Source organism: Pimephales promelas, chromosome 4 (genome assembly GCF_988280905.1).
Source record: "Pimephales promelas chromosome 4, fPimPro1.hap1.1, whole genome shotgun sequence".
Lineage (NCBI taxonomy): Eukaryota > Metazoa > Chordata > Actinopteri > Cypriniformes > Leuciscidae > Pimephales > Pimephales promelas.
Genome location: NC_142772.1, coordinates 23456577 through 23476906, shown reverse-complemented (window position 1 = coordinate 23476906; position 20330 = coordinate 23456577). Strand labels below are relative to the sequence as shown.

At 36.4% G+C, this 20330-nt stretch overlaps 1 protein-coding gene and 1 pseudogene across 3 annotated transcripts in view; both read right to left on the bottom strand.

The window, feature by feature from the left end:
- The window catches only part of edil3a (EGF like and discoidin domains 3a), a 231918-nt gene that overhangs the window by 77719 nt on the left and 133869 nt on the right, over positions 1 to 20330 (bottom strand). For all 3 annotated transcript variants that reach the window (XM_039653200.2, XM_039653201.2, XM_039653202.2), the window contains one exon: positions 18789 to 18970. In XM_039653200.2, the coding sequence (XP_039509134.2) occupies positions 18789 to 18970 (182 nt within the window). The remainder of the gene's footprint in view (positions 1 to 18788; positions 18971 to 20330) is intronic.
- LOC148981694 (uncharacterized) lies at positions 6464 to 8348 on the bottom strand (annotated as a pseudogene).

Here is a 20330-nt window from a genome sequence, read left to right as displayed (position 1 = left end):
CTTAGTTTTGTAGCTAGCCTGTAGAATATCAAAGCAATATATTTTTTTTTCTAATACGCCACAACTGCAAGCACAATAGAAATTTAAGTTTTAAATTATATACACTGGCAAGACGTTTCCAGTTTACCTAGATGTATCTGATGAAGACAGGTATTGCTGTCATTTTTAGCCAATATATCCATCTTTTAAATATTTTACTCTTTATCTTGTTTGCATTGCTGTCATTCAGCAAGTGTAAAAAATGTCCCTTACAATACACTGATGCATTATTTTTTTCATAAAACATTTTCTTCAGGGAATACATATTACCTATATATATATATATATATATATATATATATATATATACACCTTTTTTTTTTTTTTTCAAACAACACAACCGTGTTTCTTCAAGCATATTTCCTATAACAATGTCTGATATGTTTACATTTTACAAGTTACATAAACCACGCAAAATCTGATTAGAGTAAACGTATGAACAACAAGATCTTCTAAAACTGAGGGCTACATACACACAGTTTAACTAATGGCTCTTTCAGACTGCACGATTTTCAAAGTAGTCAGGTCGCTGCTCTTTTCACACTGCATGACTATCTTGGCCAGCATTCAGTCGCTGCTGTGTTCACACTGGACGATGGATCGGCGACAGAAGGTTTCACACTGCATGACTTTAGAAAAATCGCCGACAGACTCTGTCTAGCACGCTGCACGCAAACTACATTTCACAACAAACACGCGTGAGATATGAAAAGGAAACAATGCGCGACACCACACGTGCAAGACCGGAGTTCTCACGTGAGACTTTTTTTTTCGACCCGGTTGTGGTACAGCTGGTGAAACAGACACGAGTGCTCCTGCCAAATTTCTACTAATTTTTCTTCCATTTATTGTGTCCAAATAGACCGAGAAGAAGCTTTTTTTGTTGAAACAATGCCATATCATGTTGATATGTGATCTATAACTCCTCCCCGAACTCCCTGCTGCTCTGTATCTTGCTCTCTCACTGGCTGCCGGTGATCGCCGATGTAGTTTTCAGTCAAAACACTTTTCACACAGCAGGATTTTGAATCGCCGACAGGTCCAGATATTTAGCATGCCAAATATCTCACGGGCGTCGGCGACTCGTCGGTGATTCTCTCAGTTCGCGTCTTTGTTCATTCACACTGCGTGATTGTCACTCGCGTGAACGAGCGCCGATTTGCCTGTGATTTCGGGCATTTGTCGGCGATTTCTCAAAACCTGTCGGCGAGCCAAAATCGTGGCTAAAATCATGCAGTCTGAACTCGGCATAAGCAAACTAGAAACAGGTATGCAACTAAATCAGTAACCATGGAAACAAATGAAGAGCAGGAAAGTGGGGAACAAAGGGAACAGGAAGAGAACACAGGAAAACAAAATCCTACAATATAAAAGTGCAAGCAAACAGAACTTAAACCTGACAGAACACATTTACTGAATAAACTGTTCGATATGCAACCAAATAAATAAATAAATAAATAACCTCACATCGCTTTGCCTCAATAAAGGGTGTGATTGGATTACTGGACTGCAACGGACCAATTTTATTGCACAGCATCTCAATTGTTGGTTTGGCCCAATCAGAAATGCCTGCGCCAAAGTCATCAAAATGGTTTGGTATAAAACACCAGGCATCCACCTCAGAACGTTAGATAACATGAGATAGTTTATTATGTTTCACCTGCACACTCTGATTTACAAAAAAAAAAAAAAAAAAAAAGAGCCACAGTAGCTTCCCTGATAGCAGCAACTTCCATTTGTATTATTTTGCAACTATTTATCCCAGGAAGTGTTTATTGTGATCTCTCGAAAACATGAGATGGACACACTGCTTTTATTTGCCAATGTTTTATGCAATATTCCAATTTTGCACATAATTTAAATTCGCTATTTAGATGGAAACATAGCTATTGAAAGGAATTCTGCTCTAAAACCTTTACTTCACATCACAGGAGAGCAGCTGGACTGGCAAAGGCTCCCACTGAGTCTTTCCACTGCCGCTCCCTCATTTCAGTCCACCTGCATCATTAATTCAGTCCACTGTGCACACAAATCAATAATCAACATCCAAACACACAATGCATGTTTTTCCCTTCATTGTGAGAGTTGTGTCAGTTAAATGGCTCTAGATAAACAAGTTTTACCATAAACTACTGTAACTGACGGATAACTTCACCCCATCTTCACTTCATACTCCCATTGTGAGTTTGCTCTTCCACAGCATGGCACATCCTCAATGTTAGAGTTAATCTGAGGCATACAACGTACCCTGCTGTGGGATAGAGGGAGGACGTGCCCACAGGGACTGACATCATGCCAAACCAAACTGTTGTGTAGGTCACGACTCAGTGCAACACAGCTCTGGTCTAACTGACAATATTACTCAAGTTTAAGTGCTTAGTGGGAGAACAGAGGGTGTTTTTTTTTTTTTTTTTTTTTTTTAAATCGGACATGAGGAGGTAAGTAACCCAACACACTACACAATTGTCCCCAAAACACTAACATTTATTAATATTACCCAACAATTTTGTGTTATATTATACTATATAATATTATATTATATATAAATAAATCAATTTACTTATTTAACAATTATATATACATATTTATTAACATTACAATTTCATAATTGCATAAGCAACAGCAGAATTATGATTTACCATAACATGGAACACATACTGTTTTTGTACAATATTCAACAAAATAGCCCTAAAACAATACACCTTAATAACATTACTGTAAACACAATGAAATGGAAAGTTAATACATTTATCTCATTTATTGATTTTTATTTGTTTGTTTATTTATTTATGTGAATTATTTAATATTTGCTAAGTGCTCAAGCGTGACATAACACATGGAACAATTAGTGTGTATCATTGACAATTAAATAGAATGTCCCAAAAATACAAATTTTAATGTACATTACCCTGAGCTAATATATATATATATATATATATATATATATATGAAGAGTTCAGATGCAAAAGCCTCTAAATGCCATTTGAAATTTTCTTCAAGAATGTTAATTTTTATCAAGCTTGTACATTTAAGTTCAGTAATTTCACTTAAATGGCAATGAAGATTACCTATGAATTGCCATTTAAGTGAAATTACTGAATTTAAATATACAAGCTTGATAAAAATGATTATTCTAGAAGAGAATTTCAAATGGCACTTAGAGGCTTTTCCATAAATACAATTGGGAAAATACATACTGTAAGCAACAGTCTTCCAGTCTTCCAGTCTTACGCATACAACAAATAATGAACTACTGTAAATACAATTAATATTGGTGTATTATCATCAACAAGTGAATATACTGTAGAGTCTTCAACAACAAAGTATAGAAAGTGTTTCTCCCTTCCTTTTAAAGACTATTGTGCTATCCTATCCACCAACGATTAAATGGTTAGTTGCATAATATTTTGCATTCTGTATTGTTTTCATTCCCTGCAGTCTGACCCTATCATAACTATCCTGAGAGCCATTTTTAGGGTCGCGACCCACCAGCTAAGAACCTGTGATGTATTAAATATGTGCAGTAGAATGCAAAAGACTAAATGAAAACAAAGATATTTCAAATCAGCTCCCACCTACACACTCCACACTTCCAGCATGCACCAGAGAGAGACAACAAGAGAGAGAGAGAGAGAGAGAGAGAGAGAGAGAGGCACTAATGTCCTTCTTGCTTGGCTTCATAACAGGGGGAGAGACCGAGAGAAATATGGAAATGAGCACACACTGATGCTCAACTCACTGTGTTCCTCCTGTCTGAATGCATACACATGTATAAATGCATTCACTTGTGCACATATGGCACAACCCCATCCATCACACATATGTACACATAAACCACCATCGTTGAGCAAAGAAGTGATCTGCATGTAATGGGCCTTTCAAAATAACTCCCACACTATTTCTCAGCATAACTCCTCCATCCAACTAATGTAGAAACGCACGAAGACCTGAGACTGAGTCAAGGCATTTAGTCTGCCTTCAAACATCAAGTTAAAGCAGTCAGTCAAGTCTTTGTTTTCCCCAGAGGTAAAAAGCTGTCTGAGAGGCTCCTGGGGGACGGGGCGTGGAGCGAAGCCGAGTGCTCAGAGTGTGGAAGGGAATGGGAAGACAGCTTAAGCTCGAAGACAGACAGCCATGAAATGGGGGAAAAGTAATAGTCATAATACAGGGTTTAAAATGATTTGTTATCGCTGAGTGAGGAGCGTGTGTGCGTGCGCGTCGCTTCACAGTCAGCTACACTTGATGACAGCTAATTCAGCATCCTAGTGTGTGTGAGCAATGGGCTGGGATTTTGAGGGGCCACACAAATCACTTGCTGAATTCGCTCTCCTAGCCTTTAAGTCTCTCTGAAGATGTATCAGAAACTCACTATACACTGACAGCGGCTATACAGCGCACACTGGGAGAATACGTCAAGTTTTACCTTCTGAATTTCTATGAAAAATCATATAGTTTGACATGCTTGCAGAATTAGAAATAATTGTAACTGTATTTTGTATATCACTCACAGACGTGTAATTCTGTTACTCGTGGAGAGATTTTCACCATTGAAGGGTTTATCTCACAAGATTAGTATTTTAATTAGGTGTTAATTAGTTAAGTAGGTGTTAAGGTATTAGTTAGTTAAGGTGATAACATGTTAATTAGGACTGGGAGGTATACATTAATATATATATATATATATATATATATATATATATATATATATATATATACCATTTCACAAGATGTAAACAACACTGGTCCAGAAGCACTTCCTGTTTCAGTTTTTTAACACTACATAAAAGCTGGGATAAAATACAACCAACAGAACATTTAAAACTGAATCAAAAAGTTAAACAGACATCTTTAAGATGTTTTCTTTACATTTGAAATAAAGAAAACAGTTACAAACTGAAACAGGAAGTGCTTCTGGACCAGTGTTGTTTACATCTTGTGAAATGGTCTATATACAGTATATATATATATATACATTCTACATACATTCTTTTATGTAGTGTCAGTTTTTTTAACACTACATAAAAGCTGGGATAAAATACAACCAACAGAACATTTAAAACTGAATCAAAAAGTTAAACAGACATCTTTAAGATGTTTTCTTTACATTTGAAATAAAGAAAACAGTTACAAACTGAAACAGGAAGTGCTTCTGGACCAGTGTTGTTTACATCTTGTGAAATGGTCTATATACAGTATATATATATATATACATTCTACATACATTCTTTTATGTAGTGTCAGTTTTTTTAACACTACATAAAAGCTGGGATAAAATACAACCAACAGAACATTTAAAACTGAATCAAAAAGTTAAACAGACATCTTTAAGATGTTTTCTTTACATTTGAAATAAAGAAAACAGTTACAAACTGAAACAGGAAGTGCTTCTGGACCAGTGTTGTTTACATCTTGTGAAATGGTCTATATACAGTATATATATACATATATATATATATTTTATATATATATATATATATATACAGTACACACACTATTAATTTGGATATATAAACTGCATATAAACAAAATAAATCAAATAAGACCGATAAAAATAGAAGCAAGCAAAAAGAGTTAAAATGAAGCAAAACAATTTAAAAAAGGATGAAATAAATAATAATAACAATTCAATGTAACTTAAACATTTTGCTCAAAAGCTATCACAGAAAGACAACTTGACTAAAATATCACTACTTGGAACTTGTCTAATTTTGCTAAATGTTTTGTAAAAGGATCTCTAACCTATTCTGATGCCATGTATCCTTAATTGGTAACACTTTATACTTTAATTACTGCACGCAATTAATGTGTTAAGATATGCTTTTAAATCAAGAAGAAAGCATTTATAGCTGTAATTTACAAACTGCTTATTAATGTCTATTAATGCTTTATGAATGATGAATTAACTGTTTACTCATGCTTAACATATGTTTATTAGCGTGTAGTTATTGTAAAGTCTTACCCATTAATTTGCTCCGAATAAACATATAGTTTGCCTTTCGTCCAACACATATAAAAGATAAAAGAGAGTATCTTTCATTTGTAAATTATTGAATTTGCAAGATTATTTCAAAAATAATCATTGTTATGGTTATTTAACATATTTAATAAAAAATAAAAAAATGCTACCCTGATAGAATATTCTGGTCACACAGCCCACACATGCACCAATTAATGTCAATCTATCCTTTCATAGACTTGCACAAGACAAAAACAGGGGTGACCAATTAAAGCTGTGTGACTAAAAGGCCATGACTGACTGATACTTCATTCTCATAATGGCCGCAGATGATGGTGTCACTTTATCTAATGGAGATGCACACTGGCGCCATGTGTGAAGGGGCCATTGGAAACATCTGGCATGGCAATATTTGTCAGTTTTACGGAAATTGATTCGGATGTGGCTGTAATTCTCAGAGGCTGTTTATCAGCCTGACAACCAATCACACAAGAGTCATTTACCAATCATGATCTCAATTCTCCAGCCACTGACAGGTTTTTTAAGATTCACTATTACACTAAGTGTTTATATTTTATATATATATATATATATATATATATATATATATATATATATATATATATATATATATTATATTTGCTCCGACTACTTTGAAATGAGCAGTGGTGGAACGTAACGAAGTACAAATACTTTGTTACTTTACTTAAGTACATTTTTCACGTATCTTTACTTTACTTAAGTACAATAAATAGAGCCTACTTTTTACTTTTACTTCGTTACATTTTGCAGCAATTATTATACTTTCTACTCCACTACATTTCTACAACTTCTGTTACATTTTCTGATCAGTTTTTTTCCCTGCCAAAACGTAATCTGACCGTCCGTCCGTTGCACGTTTGTCGCACCAGTGACGTTTGGTTGCCATAGATACAGTATATCAACCCGGTCACACTAAATGCGTCTCACACGCAGTGTGTTTATCGTGCAACTCATACGCAAAAATTTGTTTTTACGTGCATAGGAAACACACCCTGTGTAATATATGTTTGGTTTGGTTAGGATTATGGCAAGCCAAAAGGTTCAGAATTACACCATAAATTAATCTCGTTTACTGCCAAACATAGTTATTAATATATAGTAAGGATAAGCATGATGTGTATTGCCTAATTGCAAGCTTGTTTCAGAAATGGTGACATTTTTTTCCATCATTATTGAACATCATTATAGGAGTAAGCTATTAGGTTGAATGAGTTAGAATTAAATGTTTTATTAATCATTAGAAAATAGAAATTAAGATAATAAATTGTTATGCAAGTACTTTTACTTTTAACACTTAAAGTACCTTTAAAATAAAGTACTTTTTACTTTTTACTTAAGTATGGTTGTCATTGTGTTACTTCTACTTTTACTAAAGTAAATATTTATCTGGGTATTTGTACTTTTACTTAAGTACTGAGATTCAGTACTTCCTCCACCACTGGAAATGAGTATAGTGTGGGAGTGGTATAGGTCAGTTTTCACAACGAGTGAGAAAGGTTGATATTGATAAGCTAAATCGCAAACTTCCGGGGAATGACTCGTAAAAAAAACAACAAAAAAACACCTTACAGAGGAGAGTCTGCTGGCAAAAAGTGAACGCAACAAAGCTCACAGAAGGGAGGAGCCATGAAGATGTTGTCACTGATAGCACCATGACTGCAGGTGACGATGAAATGGAGGAAGGAGACCAGCCAGGGAGCCGATGCTGCTAAGGGACTCCGATGATGTAGGCAGCCGTGACGTAGCCCTGTGACGACCCCCTGAGATGGTGGTAGGGATCCGCAGGGCTGAAGCAGAGTTGGAGCGACCGAGGGTGGAGATAGCGCCTGAGTGAGGGAGGAGCTGGCCGAAGCTGAAGGGGTAGAGGGCTAGAGAGCAACATGTAGGTGTAGTGATGCCCGACCTAGGTGGAGGCGATGTGCTGAGGGAGTCCGGCGAGGCTGAATGGCCGACGGTCACTGCCGACATCGAGGGAGGAAGGAGCACAGGTGCAGGAGCCAGGGCAACGGGTAGAGGAGGAGTGGAGCACACAGAGGCAGAAGGCGGAGCCACGGGCTTTCCACATCCAGGAAGAGATGGCTCCCAGCAGTACCAAGGTTGATCCATACCACTGATACCAGTGAATCTGAAGGGCTGATGGGATGCAGAGAGGACTGGGTGGCAGGCGTGGCTGGAGACTGGAGAGTGATGCTAATTCCAAAAGTCTTATAAACATATTGCAGAGGTGGTGGGACAGGGAGGTTGGGTGGGACCAGATAATTAGAAAGAAAACAGACAGATTCAGATGGGAGAAAACTGGGCAGAAAGATAACCTCTCCAAAATCAAAACAGTTTTCCCATGTGCTTGCCAAACACTCTCTCAGTGGCGGGAGGGTTGGGCCACATTCCACTAGCACTCCCTCAGCAATGGATGAAGCTGCCGGCTCACACACCTGGTCAGGCATGCGCAGCTCAGGTTTCGTGGTGATGTTCTGCTCAGTCACCCTTGTTGGCATTGGCTTGAACATCACAGCGAAGTCCCTCTCGTGGCCTGCGGTGGGCTCGGGCTGCAGATCTCCACAGTATGGGTGTTGTTGGCTGGGCACTGGCTAGTTAGTGGGGCTGATGTCATCGTCGACAACGTCCACTGTGAGCGGCGAACCAGTACCCATTCTACGGATCTAATGAAGCTCTCTTGAGGGCCTTCCCCGGACAGCTGCTCTCTGGTGGCGGTGATGAGACTGGCATGCAGGAAGAAGCAGAGGGAAGTTGTCCGGGCAAGTTGTAGCTGGCACGAGGCTGAGGAATTCCTCCAAATTTTCCTCAAGGGAGCAGTCCTTCTGCTCAAGGCATAGCAGTTTGCTTACCGCAAAGTGGTCCATATTGCAGAAAGAACCCCAAAAAACACATACTCAAAAAAAAAAAAAAAAAAAAAAACGGGTTGTGTGGGAAAGACCAAAAACACACAGCACGAAGATGATAGAAGAAGGTTTTCATTTCAACAGGTAAATCCAACAAGGTACATCCAAACACAACTACGAATAGACGAGACAAAGACACACAAACAGAACTGAGCTTAAATAGCAAGATAACAAGACAATTGATAGGTGCACAGCTGAAACTTACTGTATGAGTGTCAGGGGTGTAAAGTAACGAATTACAAATACTCACGTTACTGTAATTAAGTAGTTTTTTTCAGAAATTGTACTTTTTTGAGTAAGTTTAAAATTGTGTAATTTTACTTTTACTTGAGTACATTTTAAGTGATGTATCGGTACTTTTTCTCCGCTATTTTCCTTCTGTTTGTGGCCGTTACTCGTTACATGCTTGTTTTAATTTTATTTCTATCCATCAATGTGATTGGATCGAGTAATCGGTCTTGTGACTGTCATCAATTCAAATTAAGCATCGAAAACTTACCGCCTATTCATGCTGTTACTCGTGACTGCTGTGGACGTGCATTCATCACGCATCAATTCAATCCAGATATCAGCGTCTTGCTCTAATATGCTAAGGTACATTTCACATTTCTGCTTAATATCATTTTTATATAGGCTGGCCTGTCTACATGGCCTAACATTTGGTCTGAGGTTGGGGGAATTGCGAGACGAGTTCATAATGCGGTGAATTCCCGCTCCCATTTCACAATCAGGAGAGACGCGCGTCACGATCTGTGCACTGCCGAGTCTCGCGCTCGCCATGCCGCCAGATTCAGAATCAGTGCGCCATGTCAACTTGAACTGCATTTCTTAATAAGAAATTAGCACAGCTCGTTAATAAACAGCGTTTTTTGATTGATCCATTACATGATCCGTCTTCATTTGGTAAGTGCACTTGCGCAAAAACATTTTTCATGCTGAACTTTTTTTTTTTTTTTGTGGATGCTGCTGATAAAACAGCTTCGCCGAGACTTCAGAGACAAAGTGTGTTTGTTTCTTTTGTAAAAGTTTCCTGGATATAACTTCCCTATTTAATGCACAATTTTCCTTACAAATTATATTATCAGCATGTAATGCTGATAATAGCATTACAATGTGAGTAAATGTAGCTGTGTAAAATGTAAGGGATGATGCCATCCTTCTAGAACAATGCATTTACGTTCAAATTGTAACATATTTAATAGCATGGAATAAAGGTGTGTAATTAGTGTTAGCTCATTATCTTAGCCTTTTTCAGTGCATTAGTTGAGGTAATATGATAATATTAGTGATTCTCATTTATCAAAACACTAACAAGTACCATTTTGGAGAGAAATTGGGTATTTTTTTATTTTATTTAACCCATCTCTTGGTGTGTGATGCTGAACTATCATATGAGTTTCTAAAGGTCTTTGAATTCTTTGCACAGTTATGAATATTGATATTTTATGTGCAACAATAACATGCTCAGGCCCAGTGGCTTTTCGCCTGATTTTAAATGCTTTTTCCCCCAAATAATATGATTTAAATGGTGATGAGTGTACTGATTTGATGCATTTTAAAAAGATGGATGATAGATATTCTTCAATCTTTCTTACAAAGAACAAAATATAATGTGAATTCCAGTATGTGCATTTTTTTTTTAATTTATAAATTGTAGTGCACAGTGTTTATTATAAGGGTTAGAATCCGCACCTCAGTACTCACTACTCACTACTCATGAGTACTTTTAAATAAGCTACTTTTTTACTCTTACTCAAGTAGTTTTTTGGACAAGTACTTTTTACTCTACTCACACTACATTTTTTGTAATGTAATGGTACTTTTACTTGAGGATGTTTTTTTCAGTACTCTTTCCACCACTGATGAGTGTTCATGACAACAAACTAACTAAGGAAGAACGGTACTGATTGAAAACAAGAGTCCATGTGGCGTGAGACAGTGGCATAGCTTACAGCCCTGGTCATTACCACTTAATGAACTATGACTCATCGCACGCAGGAACATGCTTGCAGTTCCTCCAAAAGCGGTTTACCAGCCTATTAAGCCCATGCTATGATACAATCTGATGAGTCATGCACAGTCATTATTATCCGACCTCAAACATTTAGGCTTTTTGCTGTGATGAGGGCATTTTCAAAGATCCTGTGATGTGCTACATTTTACTGACAGTATCATCCCTCAGGATTGTCACTGGTGTCTGCAGGGATAATCTGCAGACAAAAAGGACACACTTCAGTATACAGTATGTTGTCTGTATGAGAAACATGCCGCAAAGCAGAAACTACATTTAATGCTGTGTATTCAAACCTTTTTAATGTTGGATGAAAAGCAGATTTTTGCAAAAATAATGCCACATAGTCATGAATAAGGCTTTAACTTTTTCCCCTTTGGTGTAAAAAAAAGTATTTTTAGACTAATGTGCAATTAAAAGTTGAACAAACAAGAGAGAAAGAAACACAGAGAGAGCGACACCTCGAATTTAAATCAGCCAATGAAACTGTGAGACAAAGAGGCCAGGTAGCCATGACCTGCATGGGCAAGTGATTTGAATTGAAAACTGACTGAGATTTTTTTATTAATTTTTTTGTTATTCTGGGCTGTTCAACTAGGCTAAATCTGGATCAAATTTGTGAACTCAGAAGTGACAAAGGCCACATAAAGTAAACGCCGGGGTAGCTTTAATCCATCCATATTGAGAGCTGGTCCATACAGTCAAAGCTACAGGAACATACTAATAGTTTGACAAGAAAGATTATATATATATATATATATATATATATATATATATATATATAGTACTTTCTTAAAAAAAAAAAAAAATCCTGACCCCAAACATTTGTATATTAGCGTAAATTGTATTTTCTCACCTTTAATACACTCCTTTCTCAGGCACAATACAACAATACTTAAAGAAGGTGTTGTGTTCTTCTTTTAATTTGTGCTATATGTGTTTGGGTAACAATAATCTAAAAAAGTATGATGTCTTTGCAAAATATACACAGAAATTGAAGCCCAGTTAACATTCATTGGTGTGACTTAACATCCCACACATGAACAATTACTCACCAACCCCATCCTTGGCAAAGGCTGTATACGCACCAGTTAACAGACTTTAAGGAGATGCAAATACAGCAACAGCAGTGCAAATAATGCATTAAACAATGAATTGTAAAGTAGTGTGCATGATTTCTGCAATGATTGTACTGTTTCTGTTATTGTACAGTTAACTAGGCTATGTAGCATAGTCAAATATTGTCTCATAACGACTAAGGAAAGGGAACTCAATCATGTCAGTCAGACAGACACAGGGGTCCATCCGAATTCACCAATGTCCATTTACTTGCGTCTGGCCTTGACACAAAGTTAAATGACTGCGAGTGTTATTGGCAATGTGGCTGATATACTCAGAACTGATGGCAGTTACAAACCAACTTCTACCCTGTGATACTTGATTTAGTTGTGTACAAGTTGCAATAAATTATGCAACTCGACTCTGACAGGTTACACTAAAACATGTCTGGCGAGGATAAGTGTTGATATGTTGTAATGAAAGCCTTGGATGGGGAGAACTTGTATGGTGACATTCATGATACTGAGGAGACATGCCAAAACCCGATCCTTACTGAGAAATAAAATAAATAAACGAATAAAGCATGCTGCTGACTAATCCACTTCCGTCATGTTCAAAAGTGCCACTTCTTCAGTTATGAAATCTCATGCTTTTGTCCACTATGGGCTTAAAGAAATTTCCCTAGTGTGTCACAAAGCAATTTCACACAAGTGAGAAAGTCAAGATGCAAGTGCTATTGACAAATCTGGCTCTTCCACCCTCACAAAAATTCATGTTTACCTCTAGCTCTTTCTCCCTCTATAGATTTATCTTTTCTTTTTTTTTTTTTCTTTTTTTCAAATAATGAGACTTCTTTTATAAAATTCTATTATAATGCAAGACATTGATTTGTTTCCATTTCCAAGATCCATTACATTGATCAAAAGTGACAATGAAGTATTTAAAATGTTACAAAATATTTCTATTTCAAACAAATGCTATGCTTTTGTTATTTTCTTTTGTTACATTTATCAAATATAATGGCTATACTGAAAATCTATCTTTGCCATCAGGAATAAATATATAGTTTTACATATATTAAAACAAAACTCAATAATAACAATTTTACTGTTTGTGTGTGTGTGTGTGTGTGTGTGTGTGTGTGTGTGTGTGTGTGTCTGTCTGTCTGTCTGTGTGCATGTTCTGGTATTCCCTACATTGTTGGGACCAAATGTCCCCACAAGTATAGTAATACCAGTCAATTTTGATCTTATGGGGACTTTAAGATCTTTTTTTTTTCTTTGATCCCCATGAGCAAATAAGTTTATAAATCATACATAACTATATTATTTAAAAAATCTAAAAATCCATAAAGTTTTCAGTAATGTAGGGGGACAGAATATACAGTTTGTATATTAACCATTATGTCTATGGAATGTCCCGTAATACATGGAAACCCAAAGTGTGTTTGTGGTTCAGGTATACCCTGTTATGGGAAAAATGTCCACATAAAGATGACTATATCTGAAATCCTTGTGGGGACATTTTTTTGGTCCCCATGAGGCAAAACATTTTAAAAACACACTGTGAAGTGAGGATTATGAGTAGAGTTAGTGTTAGGGGATATAATACAGTTTGTACATTATAAAAATCATTATGTCTATGCTTTCCCCATAAAACATGAAAACCCATCCTTTTACATCATGAAATGGCAAAAGGATAGCTAATGAATATTACGCTATGCACAAACAATTTAACAAAACCTTTATTTTACAGTTTTGAAATAATAAATAAATAAATAAATAAATAAATAGATAAAAATATGGATTGGCTGATGAAATTACATTGTACACTAATATTGCAAAGAAATTACAGATTCACCTGTAATTAAAGAGATAGTATTTTCAAGCTGAATTTAGTCTGATCTCTAGTAAATTTATTAGTTATTTTATTATTTAAAAGTTTTTTTTTTAATTTTTTATGTAGATTTATTATTTATTTATGATGTAGGTATTTATTGAATTTTATTTTGTGAACCGCTACCACCATTGTCTGTGAGAGTTTATATGGAGTGTGGGAATTCTTTGTCAGAAACATAAAAAAGAGCCTAAGGCTAAATCCTCATTACACAGTGATTTCAGTGATTTGAGGGAGCATTCATTGTCACCGATCAGTCAAAGTTCTTAAATGAACTTTGGAATGGAATGTATTCCATAACTTCATTCTTACATCTGCCACTGCCAGAATTGGGATTTTATAGCTCAGTAGATATGCAAAGATCAACAGTTTAATCTTGAAGATGAATCATTGGTTTAGAAATAACATTTTTTTACTTAGAGTATGAGCGTTTCTGGGTTCTAATCCAAAAACATATTTCCATTTATTAACCTCTTCAGCTCTAGGGCCATCTTCACAAAGAATTTTAAGGCCCTAACTGGCGAATTTAGGAGCAACTCCTAAAAATAATGGGCGTGTCACTCCTAAATTTAGGACTCCTAATTTTGTTCACTAAGAGTAATTCACAAAGCATTTCAGCCCTAAAAGTAGCTAAGTCTGGGACAGCTTAAAAGAAGTTGAAAGCACCCCTAACTCACTAAGACCTATTCACAAAGGATTGTAGCGCATACCAGCTCCTTTCGCTGTCGTCCGGGGTCCGCGAAGCAAGCGGGAATGCTGCATTCATCTGCAAACAAACCCTCTCCCATGTCTCATGCTTAGTTTTGCTTGAAATCCCAGTGCCGAATTTCACTTTTATTGTGTTTTTTAAAAAAATTTCTAGCACTGGGCCAGCAGCAGTAACTGATCCTGCGTCCAGTTGGGCTTTCTTTCCCATTTTGGCGAGTTCATAATCCACCATCATTCAACTATAACATTACTTCAATAGGAGCAACATGTCTTTGCTTTAAATAGTCTAGTTAGGCTAAAAGAATGTCAATTAACCAACCAAGTGTTAATGCAAGTGTCGTTTTTCATTATTAGGAAAGTGAAGGTTTTCATTATGGTATTAGGCACCATTCACATATAGCGACTAAAAACGCAAGGCGCACCGCATTCTCCCAGTGGTTGCGCTCCGGTTGGTTCTTCTCACGTTACCTATGGTGCACTCCATTCGCACGCGCTTGGAAAAAATCGCGCGCCTACATTTAAAATAAACTTGAGCACGCAAAAGACCCGATAAGTGAACACTGCTGCAGGCCCAGGCTACCTTGAATAATTTCATTCAAGACTTTTCTCTCTCTGCCTTTTTAGAATTAGCCTATTTAGCCTAATTAGCCTAGCTTCATTAGCCTATGCATTTGGATGACATTACTTTTTTATTGTTATTTTGTGTAGGACACAGACATATTTAGATGTCGTAATTCCATGTTTTGTTGCTGTGTTATGTTCCGCATGATGTCCCTGTCATCTAACAACCAATGCCCGTGATCATTGCGAGGAAGCTCGTGCATGAAAATTGACGTCATTCATAGCAACGAAGACTCAATCTTAGTTTAGGAGTTGTCATTTTTCCTTACTAAGAGTTGGTCTGAAAGGCGTTGTGAATAACTTTTAAGAGAAAACTGCTAGCTAAAATATTTTAGTGCGATTTAGTGGTAAGATAAAATTATTTGTGAATACGGCCCCTGGTGTATATTTGGATTCTGGCACATTATGAAATTTTCCTCCAAAACATTTTAACCACAATTACTGGCACCCCTAGACATTTTTATGAGTAAAATATCTCTGAAGTATATTCCCATTAATATTTAAATATGTTAGCACGTAAGGCAGACTAGGAACATGACCTTGTCCAGATATGACTTCTTGTTTCAGAGGAGTTTAAATATCAGGGAACACAAAGGGTGACTTTCCTCAATCATTCATCACAATGAGTAAAACCAAAGAATATAATTCTGATGTACAGCAAAGGGTTGTTGAGCTTCACAAAATAGAAATGCTGTAAGAAAATAGTTCAATAATTAAGAAGTTCCAATCAACTAAAGATGTTACGAAGAGAGTGTGTGTCTATTGTAGGAGGAAAGTTTGAGTGGCCAAACAATCTCCAAGAAACACAGATGGAAAATTGCAAAGATTAGTTGACAGATCTGGAGAGAGTCTGTATGGAGGAACGGTCTCTGATCTCTTGTCAGGTGTTTTCCAAATTCATCAAGCATGGGAGAAAACTCAGAGCTGTTATCTTGGTAAAAGGAGGTTGCAAAAAGTATTTAATAAAAGGGTGCCAATAAGTATGGCCAACGTGTTTCAGAGGAAACAAAAATGTATTTTTATTATTTAGTGACATCCTACACACAAACGACTAAACAAAGAGACAATGCAGATTTATTTGTGCAGCCACAATTACCAGTAAAAATTTGATCATATTTACCATGGGTGTAACAATTGTTCAGGTATTACAACATTTTTTTTCAGAAAACGCCATACATTTCAATAATAAGGGGAATAGGTTTTAATGTGTTCACATCTTTATGATAAACAGAAAAAAAAAAAGAATTCCAGCATACAGGGATATGTTAATTGTCTATCTATCACCTTCAAAACAAAAGTTATTGAGCTTTTGTTGAAGGGAGGCGATGATGCCTTCAAGCGTCCTTTTAGGGTCTCTATTTATTATTTCAGCAGGAAGTACTGTCTGCAAATCTGAATTTAAAGAAAAAAAAAAAAAAAAAACCTTTCCGGAGAATAATAAGTGGCAGTATAAATATACATTTAAGTATAAATGTCAGGAAAAGACAGAATAACAATGACAGTGAGGAAAAAGCATGTTAACGACAGGCAGACAAACAGACATGCTGTGTGTCGCTTCTGATTTAAGTGACGAGAGCTCAAGAGAGGTCATGTGAAGGCTACCACAGCATATGCCCTTAAACCAATCTGATATTTCTAGCACACCTCTCTGTGTTTTAACCCAGCAGCTCCAGAGCACCAAAATCTCCATCCCAAGTGGCATCATTAAAGTCAGACAAATTCCCTAAATGCTTTAGATTTATCCATTTCTACACTTTCCCCTCCATGTCTCTCTCTCTCTCTCTCTCTCTCTCGCTCCACCTATAATCCTCACTCTTTACCTGCGAGCAACGACCGTTGCACAAACGGTGGTTAACTTGTTACGCTCACAAGTCTGCAGTTAGACTCTCCCTATCATTTCTTTCTTCAGCCACATTTCATCTCAGCTCTTTTATATTACGCTGCTGCACAGACAACCAGCTGAATATCAATTCAATGAATAATCCAATTCAGTCTCTATCTTTTACAAGCAGGCATTTAGAGAGTAAATCTGAGGTTGACATAAGGCTACTCATCGTAAAACTAGAGGTAAATGGACTGAGACTTCCATCCAATGTGATTGTCTGCATTATCAATCAAATGTTCTCTGCTAAAGAAACGGCATATGAATACTAAATCATCTACTGAAGAAACTCAAAGAAATGGATTGTTACACAAAGATGTAAGTTTGCCATCACTATCAATAGTAATTCTGACAGGGTTGCAGCCAAAGAGAGATATATTCTTTTTTTTTTTTTTCTTTTAAGAAAACATTTTTGTTTTGAAACAGTTTTGATTTCTGGAGTGAATAAGAGAGAGATCCTACTAAGTTCAACGATCCTAAGCTTCCCCACTGATGAGAACAAAAACAAACAAACAACCAAAAAAAAAAAAAAACGTTTGAGAATTTTAGTGTATCCTGGTTCCCATACAAATATTAAGCAGGAAAACTGTTTTCAACTGATGATAAGAAGACATATTTCTTGATGTCTAAAGGATCATGAGACACTGAAGACTGGAGTAATGGCTGCTGAAAATTCAGCTTTACCATCACATTAATAAATAACATTTTATAATCTACTAAATAGAAAACTTTTTAATTTTTAATTGTAATCAAATTTAAGAATATTACTGTTTTAAATCGATAGTTCACCCAAAAATGAAAATTCTCACAGTAAAATTGAATATGATGCTTTATCTAATAAAAAAAACTGTGGTAACAGATTACAAGCAATATTATTAATTAAATTTAATAAATTAGAATTGAGTAATAATTAATCAAATTAATTCCTTAATAATATTCTATTGATTAGATAAAGCATATTCATTTTTACAGTGCACTATAAAAAGTGATTACTTGACTTAACTTATAAAAAAAAACTGAGGGAACCTGCTGTTGCCTTAAAATTATTAAGTAAATAAACATTATGGTTAATCAAATAACTAAGTAATGTGGTTTGTCAAGTTCACATAACTTATTTTTTTCAATTAAGCATTAAGTGTATTTACTTAACAATTTCAAGGCAATGGTTTACATTTTTTAAGTAAGTGAACCGAACAATTTACAGTGTGTCATCATTTACTCGCCCTCAGGTTGTTTCAAACCTCTATGAGTTTCACACAAAAGTATATGTTTTAAAGAATGTTGGACCCTACTGACTTACATTGTTTTGTCTTTCTATGGAAGAAAGGAGGGTCCATTAACTCTTCACAAACATTCTTAAAAATATCTTCTTCTGTGTTCAACAAAACTCATACAGGTTTAGAACAACTTCTATATATATATATATATATATATTTATATATATATATATATAATTTTCCACAAACATAGTACAATAGTAGCTTTAAACCTAAAAAGCTGTCTTGTCTGTGAAACAAAAACTAGCAAGGCAAACATACAACAAAAAAAGAGTCTACAAATGATCATAATTTTCAGATAAACATGCCGACAGGAAGAGAACATTTCTGCCAACTACGGGTTCATTCACTGTTGATAGATTTCCATACAGACTTAATGCCTGTGTCAATCTGTTACCTGAATCCAGGGCCATCTGTCATTCTCGGCTGCAGTCCAGGCGTTCACAAGACCCTTCTTATTCAGCCGGGCAAAGTAGGGGTACCATTTCTGGAGGCCGAAGAGAGCTCGGTGAGTCGAGGAGGCCGTTATCTGCTGGTTAGAGATGATTCCACCCTCCATTCCCAGTGGACCGGAACATTCTGCTCAATACACAGAAACAACACATGAATGGTGAGGTTAGACATACAGTGTACAGACATGTATCATGGATCTTAGTACAAAATTGTTATTGGCACATCATAAGTTTGATGTGAAGATTCCATGTGTTGGATCCTCAAAGACACAACCACAATAAGTATAATGTACACTTTATTGATTACAGGACGCTAAGTTAATTTCTATGGAGTCATTAATCTATTAAATTACAATTAAAGGGGTACTTCACCTCTGCCAAAATAAGCGTTCATTAAAACTTGACATGACTATGCAGGATGGATGGATGGATACACATATATACATACATACATGTGATGCTTCATAGAGAAAACAGAAAAGGAGATGTCTTGGCAAATAGATAGGGCAACTTTACAGTTTGCTCCTATTAGGTAGACTTGTCACTTGACCAGAGTAATATACCATCGTGTTGCTCGAGTAGGAAATAATTCTTAGCAAACTTTTAGCCGTTTGCAAGAATCAATACTCTTCTACTGCCTCAGTGCTGTCCGTGACGCTTCCTTTGACCATTTCAGAGTCGGCGTCCTTGTTTGAATCAGTCTGGGAATCACTATCCTTGTTTGTATCCTTCTCTGAGATCTCTCCAATGGACAATGGTCTTATGTTACAAAAATTATTTCCTTTCATTCGGCATATGAGCTGATTAACACTGTCCCATATGGGGACATGATTTCACCAGTAATGAAACCTGTTTTGCATTTTGTTTTCATTAAAGGTAGTCAAAGCGATGTTGGGTGTCATCACTTCTTGTTGACGTTCAAAATATTGTCAAACAAAACGAAGGCTAGCTAGAACCCCCTCCTCCTCATCCCGTCTCCTCCTTTCTGTTGGTTAGGCAAACATGAAAAAAATAGAAATAAATAAAAAACAGAGCTACCTGAATGTCAGATTGGAAGCCTGCCTGGCAGAGTTCTAGCCACCTTTCGAAGGCTTTTCCACTGAAAATTTGTGACTTTGTGCATTCCTTATCCTTTTCCCTCTTCTTTTCAATTTGTTCTTCGGAGCGTTGTCTCTTTGGTCAAGTATCGGCCATATCAAACTTAAAAAGAATATAATTCTAACTTCAGGCTTCTCTCTCCTCCACACCCCCCTTCATGCACCAACCCCCCGTTTGGTGGTGCGGGTTGGCCCAGTTTGACTTGACTTGACTTGACTGGAGCCTGAGGTGTCTACAGAGACTGCATTTTTTTTTACAGTGTGTTCATGCAGCTATAGCAGATACTGAGGAGATGTTTGCTGTATGTGACAAAAAATTATTGGCCTAAAAAAAAACAAAAAAAAAACATGTAACATAGCTTTAGAGGACCTTTAAGGGAAATGTCAGCC